This window comes from Magallana gigas, chromosome 4 (genome assembly GCF_963853765.1).
Source record: "Magallana gigas chromosome 4, xbMagGiga1.1, whole genome shotgun sequence".
NCBI classification, from domain to species: Eukaryota; Metazoa; Mollusca; class Bivalvia; order Ostreida; family Ostreidae; genus Magallana; species Magallana gigas.
In genome coordinates this window covers 21,982,270-22,001,494 of record NC_088856.1, presented here as the reverse complement: position 1 = coordinate 22,001,494, position 19,225 = coordinate 21,982,270, and the positions used below count along the sequence as shown (strand labels likewise).

The 19,225-nt window shown below is 31.8% G+C and overlaps 2 protein-coding genes across 2 annotated transcripts in view; one reads left to right on the top strand and one right to left on the bottom strand.

Moving 5' to 3' along the window:
• Window positions 1-1,409: 1,409 nt before the first annotated feature.
• LOC117683318 (uncharacterized) lies at window positions 1,410-11,340 on the top strand. The gene is made up of 6 exons (XM_034452510.2): window positions 1,410-1,520; window positions 1,671-1,735; window positions 1,868-2,005; window positions 2,153-2,233; window positions 9,761-10,032; window positions 10,836-11,340. The coding sequence occupies exons 1-5, from the start codon at window positions 1,453-1,455 to the stop codon at window positions 9,988-9,990; spliced, it is 582 nt and encodes a 193-aa protein (XP_034308401.2). The 5' UTR covers window positions 1,410-1,452; the 3' UTR covers window positions 9,991-10,032; window positions 10,836-11,340.
• Window positions 11,341-14,453: 3,113 nt separating this feature from the next.
• LOC117683316 (probable ATP-dependent RNA helicase DDX20) overlaps window positions 14,454-19,225 on the bottom strand; it is a 45,605-nt gene continuing 40,833 nt past the window's right edge. The window contains exons 5-10 of the mRNA XM_066081629.1: window positions 18,701-18,843; window positions 18,472-18,610; window positions 18,066-18,207; window positions 17,463-17,568; window positions 16,934-17,035; window positions 14,454-15,997 (exon numbers count right to left, since the gene is read on the bottom strand). Coding sequence (XP_065937701.1) covers window positions 14,616-15,997; window positions 16,934-17,035; window positions 17,463-17,568; window positions 18,066-18,207; window positions 18,472-18,610; window positions 18,701-18,843 — 2,014 coding nt within the window. The 3' untranslated portion in view covers window positions 14,454-14,615. The remainder of the gene's footprint in view (window positions 15,998-16,933; window positions 17,036-17,462; window positions 17,569-18,065; window positions 18,208-18,471; window positions 18,611-18,700; window positions 18,844-19,225) is intronic.

Sequence of the window (19,225 nt, the reverse complement as noted above, 5' to 3'; positions counted from 1 at the left end):
GTTATCTTTAGAATAGAAAAATTAAACAATATCGACAGTAGTGTTTTGTTATGGCAATATAACTCGATCAGTGAAAATTTATATTTCAACGTTCAGCCATTTTTATCAAGCTAAGTACAGTTTTAATATTGATTAAAATATAATAGCTTATAATTATTTTATGTTCTTTTTAACGATCTTTTTTTTTTATCTACTTGGTATAACTTCAATGATGGTATTTATGATTCCCTTTGATATTGTCGTTTTCTTTAAAAATGTAAATTTTGTTTAAACATTATCACAGAAGAGGGTGTTTTAAGTTTATTGAACTTATACCCTTGGCGCGTTTGCTGAATTATACTGTATGCATTACTTTATGTCTGGGGAAAAAAATTGAGTAAAACTTTGAAGTTGCATATTACCATAGTGATCAAACAAACATGCATCTCTGACCAAACAAAGTCGATTGAAACCGATTTCAAACGTGTCGGTGTTTTACAGTGAGCATATATGACAAATGTCTACCTGAACAGAACCCAAGTGACTATTTAAAATAGTTTATGTAATACGTTGGTTCAACATGCACGGGTCACGAGGGCAATAACCCTTGCTTGCTACAGGAAAGAACTTAAAATTTTAATACATTTTCCAAGTACCAGCCTAATGTTGTACAAACTTCTTATTTTCATAGAAGTAAATGTATAATGTATCTTTTCATCAAGCTTGTACACAGTTACACTGGCAGAAAATAAAGGCTTTGAATGCCCGACCTCGATTTACTATACAAAATATACGAATGTCGGCTGACCCCTACTATGTTGTAAAGTTTCGTGCTTTTTATATAAGCTAAATTCAGCGCTTAAACCCGTTGATTCGTATGATTTAAATATCAATAAATGACGTGAGATAAAAATTATGCTTAATTTGAATCTTCATTCTTTTTCATTTATACAGGGGCCCATAAGTGTAATCGTTCTTTTGAAAAATTAAATTGAACCAATTCGTTTAATGAATGCACGATTCAACAGGATGTGCGTATAAAACGGAGGCGAAACCCCTCCCCTATTTCTTTTTTCAAAACAACCTTTAATCTGAAACTTACATATAGAAAACTTTTTTTAGAAAGTAAAATAATTGTTAAATTTGAATTAAAGAATAAATTTCAGAAAAGAGATGCGTCTCACTACATCTCTCTCCCCTTGTTGAAGTAAGAGTCATTGCGCATGTATATGCAATTGAAGGTTGAAAAATAATAGAATATAGATAATGCAAAAATGAAAATTAAAAACAAAATATGAAATCGATTCAGAAAACTAAATCGGACACAGCGAATACAAAATATATGTACAAAACAATGCGTGAAGTATCATTTCCCGCGCGTGCGTGGGATATCATCAAGTGTTCTATATAATTTTATGACACAAGAACTCAAAACATCATTGCTGGAAGTGTATTACTAACGAATATTTAAAGATGTTTAATATTGTTTTAGGTAGATGCATCAGTACTGTTATCTTTATATGGGCTACTCGTATTAACAGGTACAAGAAATATTATTGATTTTTTTAATATCTTAGTCATTGATTTTAAGCTTGATTGAATAGCGTAGAGTAGTAATTTTTTTTTAAAGATTTGCCTTCCGTAAAGTGTTCGACTTCTACATTGGCGTTTTTATAACACTCATTTTATAGAGTTGCTAACGATGATACGGGGGGTTGTACCTACAATACATTTAAAGATGGAGATGAATGCAAAGGTATCGTGTTTAAATTAATTCTTGAACTAACATAATAAGTCGCTGCATGTACATGCATTTGTTATTTTCAATTCATACTACCAAAAATGACGATCGTCAATAAGAGTTGTATCAGACCTGTGAAATTTGTAGACTGCCCTGCTGGATACTTCGGACACAACTGTTCTGATATGTGTACAGAGCCTTCATACGGAATTCAATGTGGTCAAAAGTGTAACTGTTCAGCGTGTCATCATATATTCGGTTGCAATTTAACCACTGAAATCCCAGGTAGGAATTCTTAAGTTACAATTTTCAATTATTACTCTTTCCTGATTTCATGACAGAACAAACATTCTTTTAAAAAAGATGAATATCTGTTGATATAATTTTTGTGATTCCTAGTCATTTGAAATTGTCATCTCTATTTTGATTCAGAGATTAGAACATCTACAGTAAAACATAAGCAGTCGAATGAATTACAAAGTGCAGAGAACACTACTCACCAAAGGTTACAAGGTATACTTCAAGTGTTCTTTAAGGATAATATTCATAATTTTGTTTGTACTGAAAAGTAAAATACAATAAATGTATACATAAAACCATTTAATACAACAATAAAAGTATCATTTAAATATCCAAGATTTAAATACATTTCTTAGGAAAGCTTAATATTGTTAACAAGGAATGATTTTTAAACAACTATTGTAACAGTTGTATGTGTTTTTCATACATAACTTACTGAACATAACATATATTTATGTCAAACGACAACGTTAGGTAACAATTTTACATAGTTTTGATTCAATTCAAATTTATAAATCAATCGTTTCTCCATATATCCGCCACATTTAAGAAATTAAGATAGGTGAAGAACAGTCTCTCAGTGTCAATCGAACGTCAAAATAAATGTAAAAAAACGTGTATGTTGATGATGCCCTTTCATATTTTTTTTCATATGCAAATCGTAAAACAAAGTGATCGAATTGATCCCCTGTTATGTAACTGAAAAGTAGGATGTTAAAATTCTAAAATTATAATCATGAATGAATTCGCTCACTAAACTAAATCAAGTAAATAAAGGCGCAAGATTTAACTTTTATTATGAGTTCTTCTTTTTAACCTTGACCAATTTGTAACCATTAAAACAGCTGCTGATACAGCAGGAGGCAATACAATATTATTCTTACAAATAAACCTATCATTTCGGTTGTGAGTTTGCTCGAATAGTAATAATATGTAACTAAGAAACAGGTGATAAGTTTAATTGATACGAAATTTGTTCTTTTTAAATGAGATCGTGAGAAAAGGTATGTACTGTGGTTTCATCAATATTCGTTGAATACCAATTTTCGTGGATTTCGTTATAAAGTTGATCCACGAAATTAAGTGCTCATTGAAGTGCAATTTCTATTTATATCTTGTATTGATAGGGTCATCGGCCACGAATGTACGTATCCTTTAAAAATTGTGATTTTTTATCTTTATCCACGAAAATTGATACCCTCGAATATTAATGAAACCACAGTATCTTATATATAATAAAGATCACATTTATTTACAACAAAGTCGAAGCAATAATTAAATAAATTTAAAAAACCGGTTGCTGGAAAAGGAACTGTTCAACTGGAATGTTTTAAAAGAAAATTAGCATTGAATGCTTGAAACGTGTTAGGAAAGAGGAAACCTTGTTCTAAAAGCAGTTGTCAAATTTAGATTAACGATGTAATAAAAAAAAAGTATTCGTAAATTGATAAAAGAAAGTTTACTTTGTCATAGTTTTTTATCTGATAAAATCAGTTTTCTTAATGCTGTTTGGTCCGATTTTATATCAAATTTTGTGCCCTTTTTTTAAACGATTGTTATGCTAATTAATTATATGTATAATAATAGACATTGTAGTAGGTTTCTTAGTCAATTATCCAAATTTCAATGAAAAAGAATTATGTACAAAATTTGTTAACAAAACAAAGAACATAAAAGGGTATCGCGTTATTTCGCCTCATTTTAAAATTCACCCCTGACGTCAAGACGGGTATGGTTGTATTACGAATCATTCGGGGGACGAAACCAAACGGTTCCTTTTTCTAAACATCGCATAATGCATTTTGGACAGTTTTTTCGTTTGCCCAAAAAGAAATTATTTTTATTTACTTTAAATATTTGTTACTTTGAAAAGAGACCGATTCTGCTTGTGTTAATTTGAGAGAGTTCATAACTTTCCAAGACAAATGGTTTGTATGGAGAATTATTTGATACTGTAATAACAAAAAAAAATCGGACCAAGCACCACTAAAAAGGAGTCTGACAGTTGACAACTTTTGATACCGGTTATAATTCATAAGGAAACCACTCTTCCTTAATGCCGTTCTGAGTGGGGTCCAATCATTCATTTGAAAAAAAAAATTAAAGGGTATTTATACTGGTATTGAGGTTCGAGAGAAAAAAAAATTCAAACAAAAACGAATTGACAGATCGACAAACAATTTTTAATGAGCTGACATAAAAAAATTAATTTATTACGATGTAAAATATTCTAATTATATAATAAACTTAGTCCAATTATTTAAAAGATGATGTATACATGATTAAGGAAATATTGGTTATAAAATTTCAAAATAGAAAAAGAAATTTTATTTGTTGGATATCTTGCTTGGTACATGCATGCACAAGGAAACATTCATTCAAACGGAAGGAAATACACTAAAAGATTTTTAATAAAGCTTTGAGTTCAACAATTCCTGGATCAAAATAGATTTTTATGTTCTGAATTTAAATAAATTCATCACATAATCCAAAGAATTGTAAATACATTTTTATTACTTGTAAAAATACAGTGACAAAGGTCAACTTTTTGCATAAATTTAAAATGAATTCATAACTCCAATCAATTTTTTTTTGGGGGGGGGGGGGGTTGTTTTTGTTGTTGTTGTTTTTTGGGGTTTTTTTTTTTTGGGGGGGGGGGTAGGTTCTTTGGGGCTTTGAGAGGGAACTGTTTATATATTTTTTAAGAATAATTAAAGGTATATGCGGTGTATTTTAGTAAACAACGATCTGATTGTTTGGATAATTTCTTTACTTAAAGATAGGACTTTCTCACAAATTACGCTTTATAAGTCAATCGCATAACAAATATACAAGAAATTTATTTAGTTTTTAGTTTTTATTTTATACCGACACGGTAAAAAATACAAAAGATTTGAATAGCCCCGCCCTCAATGGGTCACGTGACATCCATATCGGTCCATCGACAACAATGGCGATGACGAGAAAGATAGATATACCGTTAACTTTGACAGATTTGGCAATGAAAGGAAAAAAAGACAGACTGACAAGAATAGAAACAAAGGGAAGAATGTCATCGGAGACCCTGTAGATTGAATAAAAGGAATAAAACCCGAATTAAACTTAAGTTTTCATCCTGAAGTTTTTGGTGTTTTGCCAGTCACTGAATCAGGTTCCTACTCCATGTGTTCCGTGTCTTTACTTTATGTTTTGAACCACGTGCACAAGTGGATTTTCGTTGAGAGGAATTTTTGAATAAAGAATAAATAAACACTCTTGGTACATGCATCCCTCAGGGAGAGTGGTATTTACTCCGATGATGCTAAAATCAAGTCGTGTTTCATTTTTAATTATAGATAATTAACTCTTTATATCGTTCTACATTAATGAATATCGGAATAATAATGCTTCGGGTATCATCTGATATAAGAATTACATGTATCTAATTTAAGGCATGAAAAACGTGATTCTAAATTGTAAACAAACTCTTCTTCCATCGTGTTTTCAATGCTAGGTTTCCCCGCACTCGTGCCTAGTGGCGTTATAAATGACGGATCACAAAGTAAAAGTAGAGACAAATAACTAAAGACAGAACATGTTTTATGAGCAAAAAGTTTGTGAAACGTCTAATTATAAGGAGCATGATGTATATTTTAACTGAAACTCATGCCAAAAATTTTACTCCAAATGAATGACGCATGCAATAATCAATTATGGGATGCACAGCTAAATGTTTATGCTGTTGACACCCTATATTGACATATTAAGTCTCAGTAACATTATACAAATATTGACTGGGGTTGATGGCAACATTAATTATATATTAGCCCCCGAGTGACGAAATATTGCCCGACGCGAAGCGGAGTTTGTGTAAAGTTCATTTCCAAAATCTCGTCGGTATCAAACGGTCACTGTTGATGTTCTGCCCCCGTAGAAATTAAGTTACAGATGTTCTACCTGATATTACTTCACTGTAATTAGCAAATCCATTTACCCATTATGATAGCAAACCGTCGCGTTTTGCGTCCGTTGTTTACTTGCCTTGACTGATAGTCTATTACATGTATGACGTCACCTTGTTTTGGAGTCGCGAAGAGTTATTTAAGTCACCGTTTACGAATCAACAAATCAGAATATTCTCTAGATAGTATTCCTAGCCGGTCAATATTTTTTGGAAGAGCAAATATTACAAATATTAACAATTCGTCTATATAGAGTTATATGGTGAGAATAAACCACTAAATATAACAATTATAGTTATGTTCAATGTACAACCATCATTTTCTTACATTTCTTTATCTTACTTCATCTCTTTGTTCATAATAAGATACAACCATCAAATGTTTAACATTTTGCATTTAGATTATCTCTTTACCCCTTACTATTGATCTCATGGTATTTTAAGAGATGACGAGTGTTTTCGCCTTGAATTTTAGATAACAAAAAATGCATTCTGGTCATTAGCTGGTATATATTTTCAAATGATGGTTTTGATACAATAATTTTTCATACAATAGAAGATAACTCTTCGCAGAAACGTTGTTCTCTATATAGTTTTCTTCAATACAGGTTTTGTTTTATACAGGGTGTTTAACAATATATGTCACAGATCTAAAGGCAGAAAGAATGATAACAACACAAGTTAATATACATTTTATATATCATTTTAATCAACAGACATCCAAAATATTTGCTATAAGGAACAGGAAATTCTAACATTCCATTTTCCTGATTCATAAGAAATCCAAACAAAACCTGGTTCTGTAGATAATGTATTTTGTATCGAGTCTGGTACAGACTTACACATTTGAAAAATGTCACAAACCCAGCCATCGACCAAGTTTACTATGACCGGTATACCATGTGATCTCCAGTATTTTCCCAACACTCTGACAACTTTTGTAAAGAAGTACCCTGTTGACGAAAGACTAAAGCTGAAAGCGCGATTGAAAGCGTCTCTAAACTTAACAGCACTACCGTTATTATTGGCTAATTGCATTGGTCATCTAAATTCATTGTATTCATTGACAGTGATCAACCGAGGCCCATCTGGTATTTTTCGAATTTTGTTTAGTTGACGCAACTCCACAATTTCTTTATCAATGCCTGATACGGTTTTTTCTCTAAATCTCTCTGCATCATTCAGTTCTTCAATTCACTCAACTTTTCCAGCCTTTCTTGAAGGAATGTTGAATTCGAATTTGCTGTCCTTCATATCTAACTCAAACTGATTTCCCGGTGCGTTTTCCTTGTGCTCTTTTGTGTTTATCGATTTGAAGTCCCGCTTGACTGAGCATTGATCTTTGGTACAGTCGATCTCACAATACTTGTAACTTCTTTTTGTTGTTGTGAAGCTTTTTTAAAAGACGTATACTGGAGACACAGCACCCTTGTTTGATAATCATTCGGTATTTGTACATGTTACTCCTAATAAAACGTTTTCAAACAGAATAACATCAAAACTTGTACTTAATAATAAATTGATCACTAAAGTAGCAAATTTATATTAAGAGGTTCGCTCCTTAGATTTGGGGTAGCCATTCTTGGTCACCTCTAGTCTGAAATTTCTGCATCACAGATTAATTCTAGTAGTATATATTTTTCACAATGCCAAATAAACTATATTGAATAAAATTGTTTTTAAAAATTTACATTTCTACAGAGTATAGTAAGGGACTAAAGTTTATGGCGGGAGATTTTCAAGAAGGAAATGAATCATTTTCTTACATAACTCACTAGTTTTAGAGTACTGTTACTTTAGCTTCCTAATTTTCAACGCAGACCAAACTTCTAGATAGCTTGTGTATTACGATATATTCACGATATTCTGAAAAAACATATCTAAACGATATTTTGATATTGTATCGTTATACATGTATTTTGGCCTAAAATAAGCTTATTTCATGCTACATGTATATCTCATTTTTTTTAGATGTGACCCCTACTTGTTTTACTTTTAAATGAGACATTAAATGTATGTCTATTTGTATGCAAAGTTTTGGAAATTGTGCAACATCTGTTGTAGTGTTCATTGTGTACTGGCCTTTGAAGCCACCAGTAAAGCAAGAATTTTTAAACTTTTACTTTTATAGTCAGTACATGTGTTCAACTTCATACTGTATTAAAGTCATAACTAAATAATTGTTTAACCTATAAATTTTTGTTTGATTTCTTGTAATTATCAATTTCCATGTCAAATTATAGCATCAAAAGTTTCAGAAGAATTATCATTTTCGTTTAGGGGCCTATATGTCGAAAAAAATTGGCATGTGACCTTGGTCACAAATACAATAAATGAACATTTAAGGTCCCCCTCTTTATATCTAAGTGGTTTTCGGATGATTGACATTACTATTATTTCAGGAGCCAACCTCCTTAAGAGTACATGATTATATAAATGACACACATCCAGTGTTGAAATTTAAAGTAAAAATCAGTTTAAAAGATTTTTTTTTTAAGTTTTATCAAGTCTTAAAAAATAATTTCATTACTTTAAAGGGATTCTTAAGGACTAGTTGGTGATTTCAAATTACTGTTTTTAGACATTTAGTCAGTTTAAAAAAAGATATCATGATTCTCTTTTTTGCACGTAAAAGTAATTTCTTAAATATTAATTTAGAATGTTGAACTCCGTATCCTTATATGTACAGCTACATTGATAAACCTTTAAAAATTTAATTCATGACATTGTACCTTTAAATTGTATTTCTTGTGTCAATGAATAACTTTGCGATACACCACCCTCATCCAATAATAACAAAGATAACCTGTAAACATTTATGAATAAATTAAGTTGTACGAGAGAGTTAATTTCATTAATGTTTCCAAGATTGTCAGTCCGTTAAAATGCAAAGCGTGTTATATTCCTAGAATGATGTCTGTTCTCCATACATTATGTTTTAATTGGAATTTGATAAAATAGTAATGTACTTGTGTATACAAGGATGTGACTTTTTAAAGCTTATATGTTATATATTGCATTGCATCCACAGGAAAGACTGGGGTGTGATTACACCCATACACAACTTCTAACAGGAAACATCGAGATTTCTTACAAGTCATCTTGAATAAACTTGAAAAACGAGAGTTGACGATTGTTTTATTTGTTTATTAGATGATTGGGATATTACTTTTTTTATAGCTTTGCCCTCTTTTGAAGAAGGGAGGGCATATTGCTTTGCTGCTGTCTCTCTGTCAACTGGTCTGTCGGTCCACCAATAGTTTCCGTTCATTTTCTTCGCAGAGGTTGCACATAATGAAATGAAATTTGGTATACAGATTTCTCATAATAATATTTAGGTTAGGTTTTATTTTGAGTACGATCGAGCCATTTTCACCAGAATTATGCCCCTTGGACCTAGAAAATCTCCAATTATTTAATTGCAGTTTCCATTTATTTTCTTCGCAGAGGCTGCACATATTGAAATGCAATTTGGTTTACAGATTAACCATAATAATATCTAATATAATATCCAAGTCAAGTTTGATTACATTAGTTTTTATTTTGGGTACGATCGAGCCATTTTCGACAGAGTTATGCCCCTTGGACATAAAAAAAATCCCAATTATTTGCCGTTTCTGTTCATTTTCTTCGCAGAGGTTTCACACATTGAAATGAAATTTGGTATACAAATTTGTCATAATAATATATAGGTCAAGTTTTATTTTGGGTACAAGCAAGCCATTTTTGACAGATTTATGCTTCATGGACTAAGAAAAAATCCAACTATTTGCAGTAGTTTCTGTTCATTTTCTTTGCAGATATTTCCAAGAAAGGGGGCATAAGTGTTTCACAAACATCTCATGATATAGTTGAAAACACGACGTATACATCCAAAGAAAAAATAGAAGTCACCACACAAATTGCCATAACGCCTGAAAAGATTATTATTATTTTGATTGGATCATTTATATGCCTTGTACTGATGTTTGAGATACGTCGAGAAACATACTTATATATGGAGGTGATTTCGGAGACCAGCTGTGCTTGATGAGGTTTATACAGATATTGATGATGCTGACAATAGTATAAGGTGAAATCAATTATAAAATATAATAATTTTTCAAAAACATTCAAAATCATAATCTCGTAACTTGACCTCTTTTCTGACTTCATGTATATTTTCAAGACAAAAGTAGTTTTGTTCGATATGTATCAAGTTGTCAAAAGAAGATGGGGGAATAGCACAAATGCCCATTTGGTTAAGTCGTAAAATCGGTTTCACAGACTTCCTTTAAACCTCTTTTTAGACTATGACAAAAATAGAGCCCATGACCACTCTATAACAGAAAAGGCATAGAAGTTCTAAAAATGACACTATTTAGAGGTTTTGACATGTACACCCCAGTTAAATCAATCTATTCAAAGTATTTAACATACTTAAGAGTTGCAAATTGATGTTATATTAAATATACATTGTTAAGTTAAACGTTTTTAAAAGTTTTTCAAAAAGTTATCAGATTTGTAGATATTTTAATTCTACAATGCCTTTTTGCCGTCACATGGGGCCTCTCATGGGCATTTTACAAGCCTGATTTACCCATCTTCTTTTTGGCGATGCTCTAAATAATAAATACTGTATACAGGGAAATAATCGCCCCCGTTTTATTTTCGCCCTTTTCGCCCTAGTTGTCAGCAGGCTAATTTAAGACTGGGTGAATTCCTAATTTCTTAATTCGGGCGAATTCAAGACGGGGCGAAACCGTTTGCAAGTGAAAAAGGGCGAAAATAACAGGGGCGAGAATAACCCTGTATACAGTAAATGTTTAAAGAAAGAAAATTTTTATGGGGACGTGTACCTATAATTCTCTCAAATTATGCTTTATTCTTTTCCAGATCAACAGGCTTTTAAGATGTTCACATTCTTCGAAATCACTATTAATATTGTGACTTTTGATGAGAGTGTCAACATGCCGTCGCCAATATTATCGTTAAAATAGCCGAGAAAGATCTTAAAAGCAATTGTTTGAAGATCAAGCCTTTTGTATATTAATTTTCAGTTCAATATATTGGTGCAAAATCAAATGCTCACAAACTGGCACGCGAGACTTATCGAAGTGCATTTAAGTTGCCTTCAATTCTTTTTTACCCCTTTTTATTCATTTTTTGCATATTCATAATTTACTCAAATTTTCTGGGAGATAAACACCTTTTGATTATAAAAAAACTTAATTTGCTTTGGTCTGAATTGGACATTGTTGTACAGATGAGCGCTAATGCCAGAGTCCCTCTAACTTTTATCGTTGATATACATATATAAAATTTAAAACGAATTGTCAACTACAAGAAAGATGTACATATTTTGATGACTTTCATGATTAATTAAAATGAATTAACAATACAGATAGTTTTCCACTTACAAGCTCCGTAAAGTAACAGCTATTCTATAGGGGAGACAGAGACAATAAGGTATGCAGCGTCATAGAAAGTGTAAGAAAGGGGTCATTTCATGAGAAAACTCCTAGATTAAATCACATAAAGAAGCTCTGCCATTTCGTCAACTACAAAGGTGACTAACAGCTAAAGAGTTAATTGCATACATGTAATTATATCTCTGACATTCAATAACTTTTCGCTACTTATCAGTGAACATTTAGGTGTAACTCATTGACAGCTACAGAATTTCATCCGATGAATGCTATTTAAATAGACTTTTGGGTTTAAAATGATAAATTTCTTGGTTGATACTGGTAACAATCTAAATGTGTACATATAAGCACACGCTTTCCCTGCAGTCAGTGATTCGTCCCCATTTGATTTTCACATAAAAAGTAAACAAAGGAGTACAAAAATAAAATTTCCGACTGTTGCGCAGTTAATCACAGAGTTTCATCTTGAAACTAATTATCAAAAATTATTATAGAATAGAATCATTTCCATAATTTGAATCCCCTTTTCTGCATGCAGATCTATCTCTCGGGGTACTTAGATGTGATAAGCAAATCGTCTACATCACTATATTATTAGTGATTAATTTGTTAAATCATAATACGCATCAAATTCCATTCCATTGTTGTTTGTCTTCAAATTAGTTTATTCAAACAAATTAAATGTATGAAAGACAATATCTAGATTTCGTTCTTGTATCAAATGTTTTGTTTCGTCTAGTATATTGTCCTGTTTAATTTTCTTAGAATATTACAATGCTTCCTTGAATAAACAACCACGAGGAAAATAAACGAGATTCCAATGACTGTTACCCCACTTTTGCTAAAAGTAATTCATAAAAGGAGAAAAAGGTACAAGAGTCAGAGGAATCCCAAATTGTCTTAACAGTACCCTAGCTCATCAAGGGACCAAAAATTGTAAACTTATCGTAAAAAGAGACCTGCAGACCCTCAGTGGTCAATCTTAAATATGCAGTTTCATTTATAATACACACAAGCATACGATGCACAGAAAATTATATTTCCGACAACAAAACATATGCCTATGTTAATCCCATCCTAAGGTCTGAACATCTGATGCCGGGACCATAAACTTCCCAAGGACTGCGAACATTAGCATTGTCTAGCCGCCTAACTAAAAGTCATTTTTTAATGATTGTCTAATTAAATTTAGTTTTTTTTATATTAATGCAAACAATAATGTATATTTTCGTTAAATATAAATGATTTGTTCAAACAAAGAGAAGTAACTAATATGTATTTTGGGTTAAAATAGCTCATTTCATAATAGAAACTAACGAAAAACGGAATTTTTTATAAAAAACAGACCCCCCCCGTAAAACAAAAATTCCTTTTGAGGGGTTTTATATATTGTTTTTAGCATATTTGTACCAAAGGGTTTGTTGTTTCACGGGGGGGGGGGGGGGGGGGGGGTATGTCTACAGACCAAAATACATTCCAAAAAAAGCATTTTGCTTTGTAATGTTTCAAAGTATAATTAACAAATATGAAATAAAATGAACATTTACGTTAATTTTCAACGAAAACAAGTGATTATTAAATTTTTATACATATATCGGCCGCTAAATAATATTTTCCTCACTCATAGAGAACGATTTCAATGGAAAAATTTTAAGAGCCCGCATTAACAAAACTTCTGTTTAAAAATTAATAATTTGATTACAAATTTTATTTTGATATAAATTGATTAGGATTTGATAATACTTTTTAGTAGAAAACTTAGTTTTTGAATATCTGACTGAAATTCCGAAATATTGGAAATGTAGGCGGGAAACGGGCGTTAGCGTTCGCAGTTCTTTGTAAAGAGGCTTCATGGAAATTATAACCATGCATTTTGGTTTGTTTTTTTTAAATATATATTCAATTCATTCGCTCAAGACCAGTTCACTGGTATTTGAGGTTCAAAATCAGTATATACAAATGCACACGAATACAGTCAAGGATCACATGTACAGTAGAAGAAATAATGACAATAAAAGGTTAAAATCACAATACAATAGGTTGTTAAAGTTGGTTTCTGGAAGAACAGACTTTGAAAATTTTCTTAATAAATATTGACAAGTTTTTTAGTTTTTCTACATTAAAAGTATTCATGAGCTCGTTTAATTTTATAATATTTGGGTTTTCATAATATCTCTTGGGTAAAAACATTTTTCTGTCGTTTACAAAATGTGTACATTCTAAAATATAATGAAATTCATCCCCAATACTATTAGAATCACACATTGTACATCTTCTTAAATGTTTTTCAATATTATGCCATGTACCTGTTTCAATGGGGAATCGATGATTACATGTTCGTAATTTTGTACACGTGATCCGTAGATCTGTAGGTAAAATCAACAAGTACTAAATTGAGATTTGTTTTAAAAATTCTATAATTAATACATTTTGGTGAGTTATATACTATACTTCTCCAATCTTGTACAAATTTATGGAAGTAGAAAAGACGATTTTATATGATCTAATACATTTTCACTATAACCATATCGGTTCTGTCCTAGGGCCATGAATTTCAGATGGCTACATTAATTGACATGATAACTATGCATTTAGTTACATGTATTCTCAAATATAAATGGGAGTAAAAAAATGATTTCTACGGTTTAACAAAACTTTACTATATCATCATAACCATGCATTTAATTTGGTTTTTTGCACATCTGTAGGAATGGAGACGGTTTCTGAAAATTTGGCATTTTTGCAAAGTTTCCTCTTTCCATGGGGCCCCAGGGGTGATAAGATCACGAAGTTCGCGACTTACATTCCTCCTACCCTACAAATGCTTCTTACTAAAAATGTAACAATTGGCCCTGCAGTTTTCATGAGGCTAAAAATGTAAAATTGATAATGGACGAAGACCGAAAGCAATATGTCAACTAAGTGACTCGGTATCACCTTAAAATAAATTTAAGCATTATAAAAACAAACCAAAGGCATATTTCAGGTTTGGTAAAAACCATCAATTTGAAATTAAATTTGAATGCAAAGTAAAATGATTCATGCTCTTCCAACTAAAAAAAAACAACATCCAAGTAGATCAAATGAATGCCTTTGTATGATTGCGCATGCCCCAGTCGAATAAAATCTGATAATACAGCATTCCCCCTTTGGAAAGAATGTTCTCTATCCTTGATCATGATGCTTACCATGATGAAAATTTTAAGATAATAAAAAACAATTTTTTTATATTGTTTATTGCTTCTTGTCAGTAAAATTGACCAAGCATTGCTGAAATATAGTTATTTTGTTGGTAAAGGGACAGAGATAATTGATAATTAAAAAAATGTTTTCTTTGATCACGACTCATCTGTGCTGGAGACGGGTATCCAAAACCGTTCCATGGATTAAAAGCGAATGGTGGGTACTGATCTCCCAAACAATGATTATTCAAGGTTGAGTGATTTGAATTAGGGATACATGGATATTCAAAAAAGGTTTGTTCCTCCTCTTCCAAATCTTGCTTCTCAAAATCAACTTCCTCTTTACACAAAGTATCAAACGAATCTATTTCTTCATTGCTCCAGACTCCCTTTTGGTCTAAACAAAACCCATGATCTCTGTATTGAGATTCGTTGGGTGGCTTTGTCCCATTCTCCGCCATTGTTTCCGATTCTTTATGTGTGTCATGCATGGGTACTCTGTCAGAACCACACTTTTTTCTAACATGTTCCTTGTACTTTGTTCCTGTTGTCAATGTACTGTCACCTTTCATATCAGGAAGAAAATCAAAACTTTCTGTCTGCACCTCAGCACAAGCACTCTTAACTTTGTTCTCTTCACTATCCTTTTCCACATTTTCATCAAACCCTTCTTCTAAGGTTAATATTTTGTCTATCATAGATAACAATTGTTCTCTTTCATCTTTTTTCCAAACAAATGGGTTTGCTGTCACTATAATCTCCTCTCTATTTACAGATGCATCCCTCTCTTCGAGATACTTTTGGTATTCTCTCTTCTTCTCGTCAAAAGATTTAGAATTTTCTTTCATGTTTTGGCTCAAAAATTCATCTAGTTTTGGAATTTGCATTTCAAAACAACTCTCTTTCTTCTTTGATGTCTTCTTTTCACCCTTTAGATTCCTTGCCTCATATTTTGCAGATCTACTTAAATCTTTTTCCTCTTGGTCTGTTTTTCCTTTACGAGAAGAACTCCTTGATTTTCCTGTTAGCTGATCCTTATTCTCCATTTTTTCTTTGGATTCCTGATTGCATAAATTACCAAGTCCAATCTTGTTGCCAGTACATTCATTTAGACAAGATTTCTTTTTGCAATTCCTTGCACACATATAATTTGATTTCTCTTCTTCGGAATTTTCCCCATTCTCATTACAAGAACTTAATTGCACATCCTTTGTCATTGTCTGCAAACAGTTCTCAAAATTTGTTTCCAAATTTTTCAAGTGCTCTTCACCTTTGCTGTTTGTCTGCGACTCCTGATTTAATTTGCTTTTGGAGTTGTGACTCTGCTGTGTAGTTTCTATCTTCTTTGGGGATACTCTGGTGTGGTCAGTTATTATTTGTTCGGTAGACACCATATCATCCAGGCATATAGTTCCCTCACTCTTTGCTAATGTGTTTGGAATTGGATCTACCAAAGAAATAATGTGATATTACTTAAGGTGAGTGGCAATCATATGATATCTTAAACATATTGAATTGATCTCTTTCACAAGGCATAGAAAGAAAAATGTTCAAAAACATGCAATTGAAACCATTGAAATTAAAATGTGTTTTACAGAAAAAATAACTTATTCATAAAATAATGGAGCTATATGTTATTCAGAACAGTGGAAAAGAACTTCTATCAAGTTGACTTTAAACAACATACCCCATGTGCATTTGTTATGAGATATTGTAATTCAATGTGCATTTGTTGAGAAATATTGTAATTCAATGCTGTGCAAAGGACTATATATGGTTTGAGCTTAAAATGGCCCCCTAAAATGAACATCATTATTTTACTGTAATTCTTTGTTTTATTTGTACAAATATACATTTGAAGTTTTTTCATAGTTTTTATTTCAATTTAAGTGCCCACAATTTAAAAATATGACTTTATAAAGTTCACCTTTTCCCGCCATTTTCGCATTTTTAGCATAAAATGGTTTGTTTTGAAGCAGTTTTTCCTCAAGGAAACATTGAGCGATTGCTTGAACAAACAAAATATTTTCACCAAAGATGTATCTCTCCAGTAATTATAAGTGACAAAAAGTTCGTTCTTGTTCAAAGAGTCGCTCTATATTTCCCATTTTAAAAAAAGATAAGAAAAATGTCAATATTTGATTGAATTATAAAAATAGCGTCACTTCTGACGTAATATACTGCCAATGAGTGCATATAAATCAAACAAAGGTGAAAAACATATTTATAATGTCAACACTTCTATAAAATAACACAACAAATAAATGTACTTGAATCACTTTAAAAAATAACGAATTATGGGGGCCAAATTTGACTAAAATCATATATAGTTCTTTGATGCAATAAGATAACAATCATAACACAACTATTGATATACAAGTACCTGGAAGGTCTTTGATGCAAGTGTTACATCGCTTTTCCACCTTGTTCAAGTCTTTTTCTTCTTGTCCATGGCTGATAATAGTCACTGCTGCCCCAAATGTTCCTAAATAATACACAAAGTGATTTTGGTTTGATTGCTCATACAAGTACATGACTCATGATTCAACATTTCATAGGCATGATTACAAAGATACAGTGACATAATACATCAAATGTACATACAATAAATCAATTTTACACATACACATGAACATAAATAAATTTAGTACTATGTGTGGAATGATACATGACAGAATCAAAGATTAATATTTTCTATGATTAAAATGAATAAAACAAAATTAATAGTCAGAAAGAAAATGATTTGGAATCCAAAATGAATTAACAGCTGAAAATTTTTGAAGTCACATAATAGACATAACAGTTTCACTGTTCAATCATTCGTTAACGTTAATATCACAGGATGTTTATAATCATTAAACAAAGGAATTCTTTATATAACAAAGGTTCAGATTGATAGGTGTATTACATACCAAACCGGCCTGCCCTGCCTATTCTGTGGAGATAGGTCTCGTGGTCTTTGGGAACATCCAGGTTGATCACCATGTTAACCTTGTCAGCATCAATCCCTCTGGATGTCTGCAGAAGTACAATAAATGGTATAAAAATTAATACACATGTAATCACACCTAAAACAATGTACTATGTAATATGTCATAGAAAGAAACTACCCCTGCTCATTGGCAGATACATCGCAAATCTTAAAGCATCTTGAATATTTTTTAAAAATTTCGATTTACAGTCTGTGTCATTAAGGCAAATTATCATCATCTATCAACCTGTCAAGCTTAAGCAGTCTAAATCTGGGGTTCATGCAGAGGGAATACTTTGAGGTTTAAATCTATCATAACGATAATAATGGAAGGACAAACTAGGTTTACTTTATAATAGAGTTTTTCGCTGTATTTCTATCTTATGTCGATCCCATGATATAGAATTTACATTTAATTTACACAAACATTCTTACATTTAACTATATTCCTGTATCATCTTTATTAAAAAAAAACTGACAAAAAACTGCATAAAATCTTTTAACTATATTTCACTAAATTCTGTTCAATGACCAAGAAACTCACTAGATCAGTGGAGATGAGAACACGACACTTGTATGTCTTTAGCTGACTCATGGCTTCGTTTCGATCTCTCTGGTCATGACTTCCTGCAATACAAGCTGTCGGCCAACCATGACTGATCAAGACATCAGCCATATTTTGTGCTCTGAAATATGACAAGGTAAAAAACTACAAAGTGACTGCATGATCGAGATACAACTTCTATTTTCAGAAAAAAGTGTACACAATTATGATTTTTTCCAAATTAATATACATGACAAATTTAACAATAATGGATTGTGCATTTTTTTAGCAGTCTTATCAATTTGATTTCTGAAAAAAAAAATATTGTTCTTCTTTTTTACATTAAATAAAATCACAGAAGAAAATGTTTCACTGTGAATAAGGATTACCTATGTTAAATTCTTACCTGGTTTGGAGGTTGGAAAAGATAAGACACTGCTGGAAATTGACAGATGACAATAACTCAATGACAACTTTGGTTTTATTGTCAAACACTTTGTTGGGCAAGACATGGTAATCTACAACCCTCTTGAATTGTTTAATTCCTGAAAAAAGAATTGTTTTTATCTTAAATTTGCATAAAAAACAACATGTGGAAATTAAAACATGCCAAGTACAGAATTCACAGTACTTACCAAGCAATGCTGGGTCGGAGATATTGAGCCTCAGAAAGGTGGGGTTCCTCATGTAGCTGGTCAGGTGCTGGGCTAGGTACTCAGGGTAGGTGGCAGAGAGTGCCAGCATCTGTTTATTCTCAGGGAGTGTGGAGTAGATCCAGCTATAACATTGGTACTATATATATACATATTTACATTTTCCAGTGTCTTTGCCTGTGATAACACTACGTATCAATTTTGTACTATATAACCCATAATACAAATGACGCCAAATTGAGGCGCCAGCCGGGTTTGCTTATTTATATTTAAATATTTAATTGTACGATGGCTTAAAATAATATAAATATAAGTAATAAGAAATCATTCTTTGAATATTATGAGGTGATAATTTCGGTCTGGGCGTGATCAAATCTATCATAAAGCCCTTCGAGCTTTATTGGATTTGATCACGCCCCCGACCAAAATTATCACATCATAATACTCAAAGAATGATTCCTTATTCCTTATTTAGAGCCAAAGGTGTTATAAAGGCAAAAATATAAA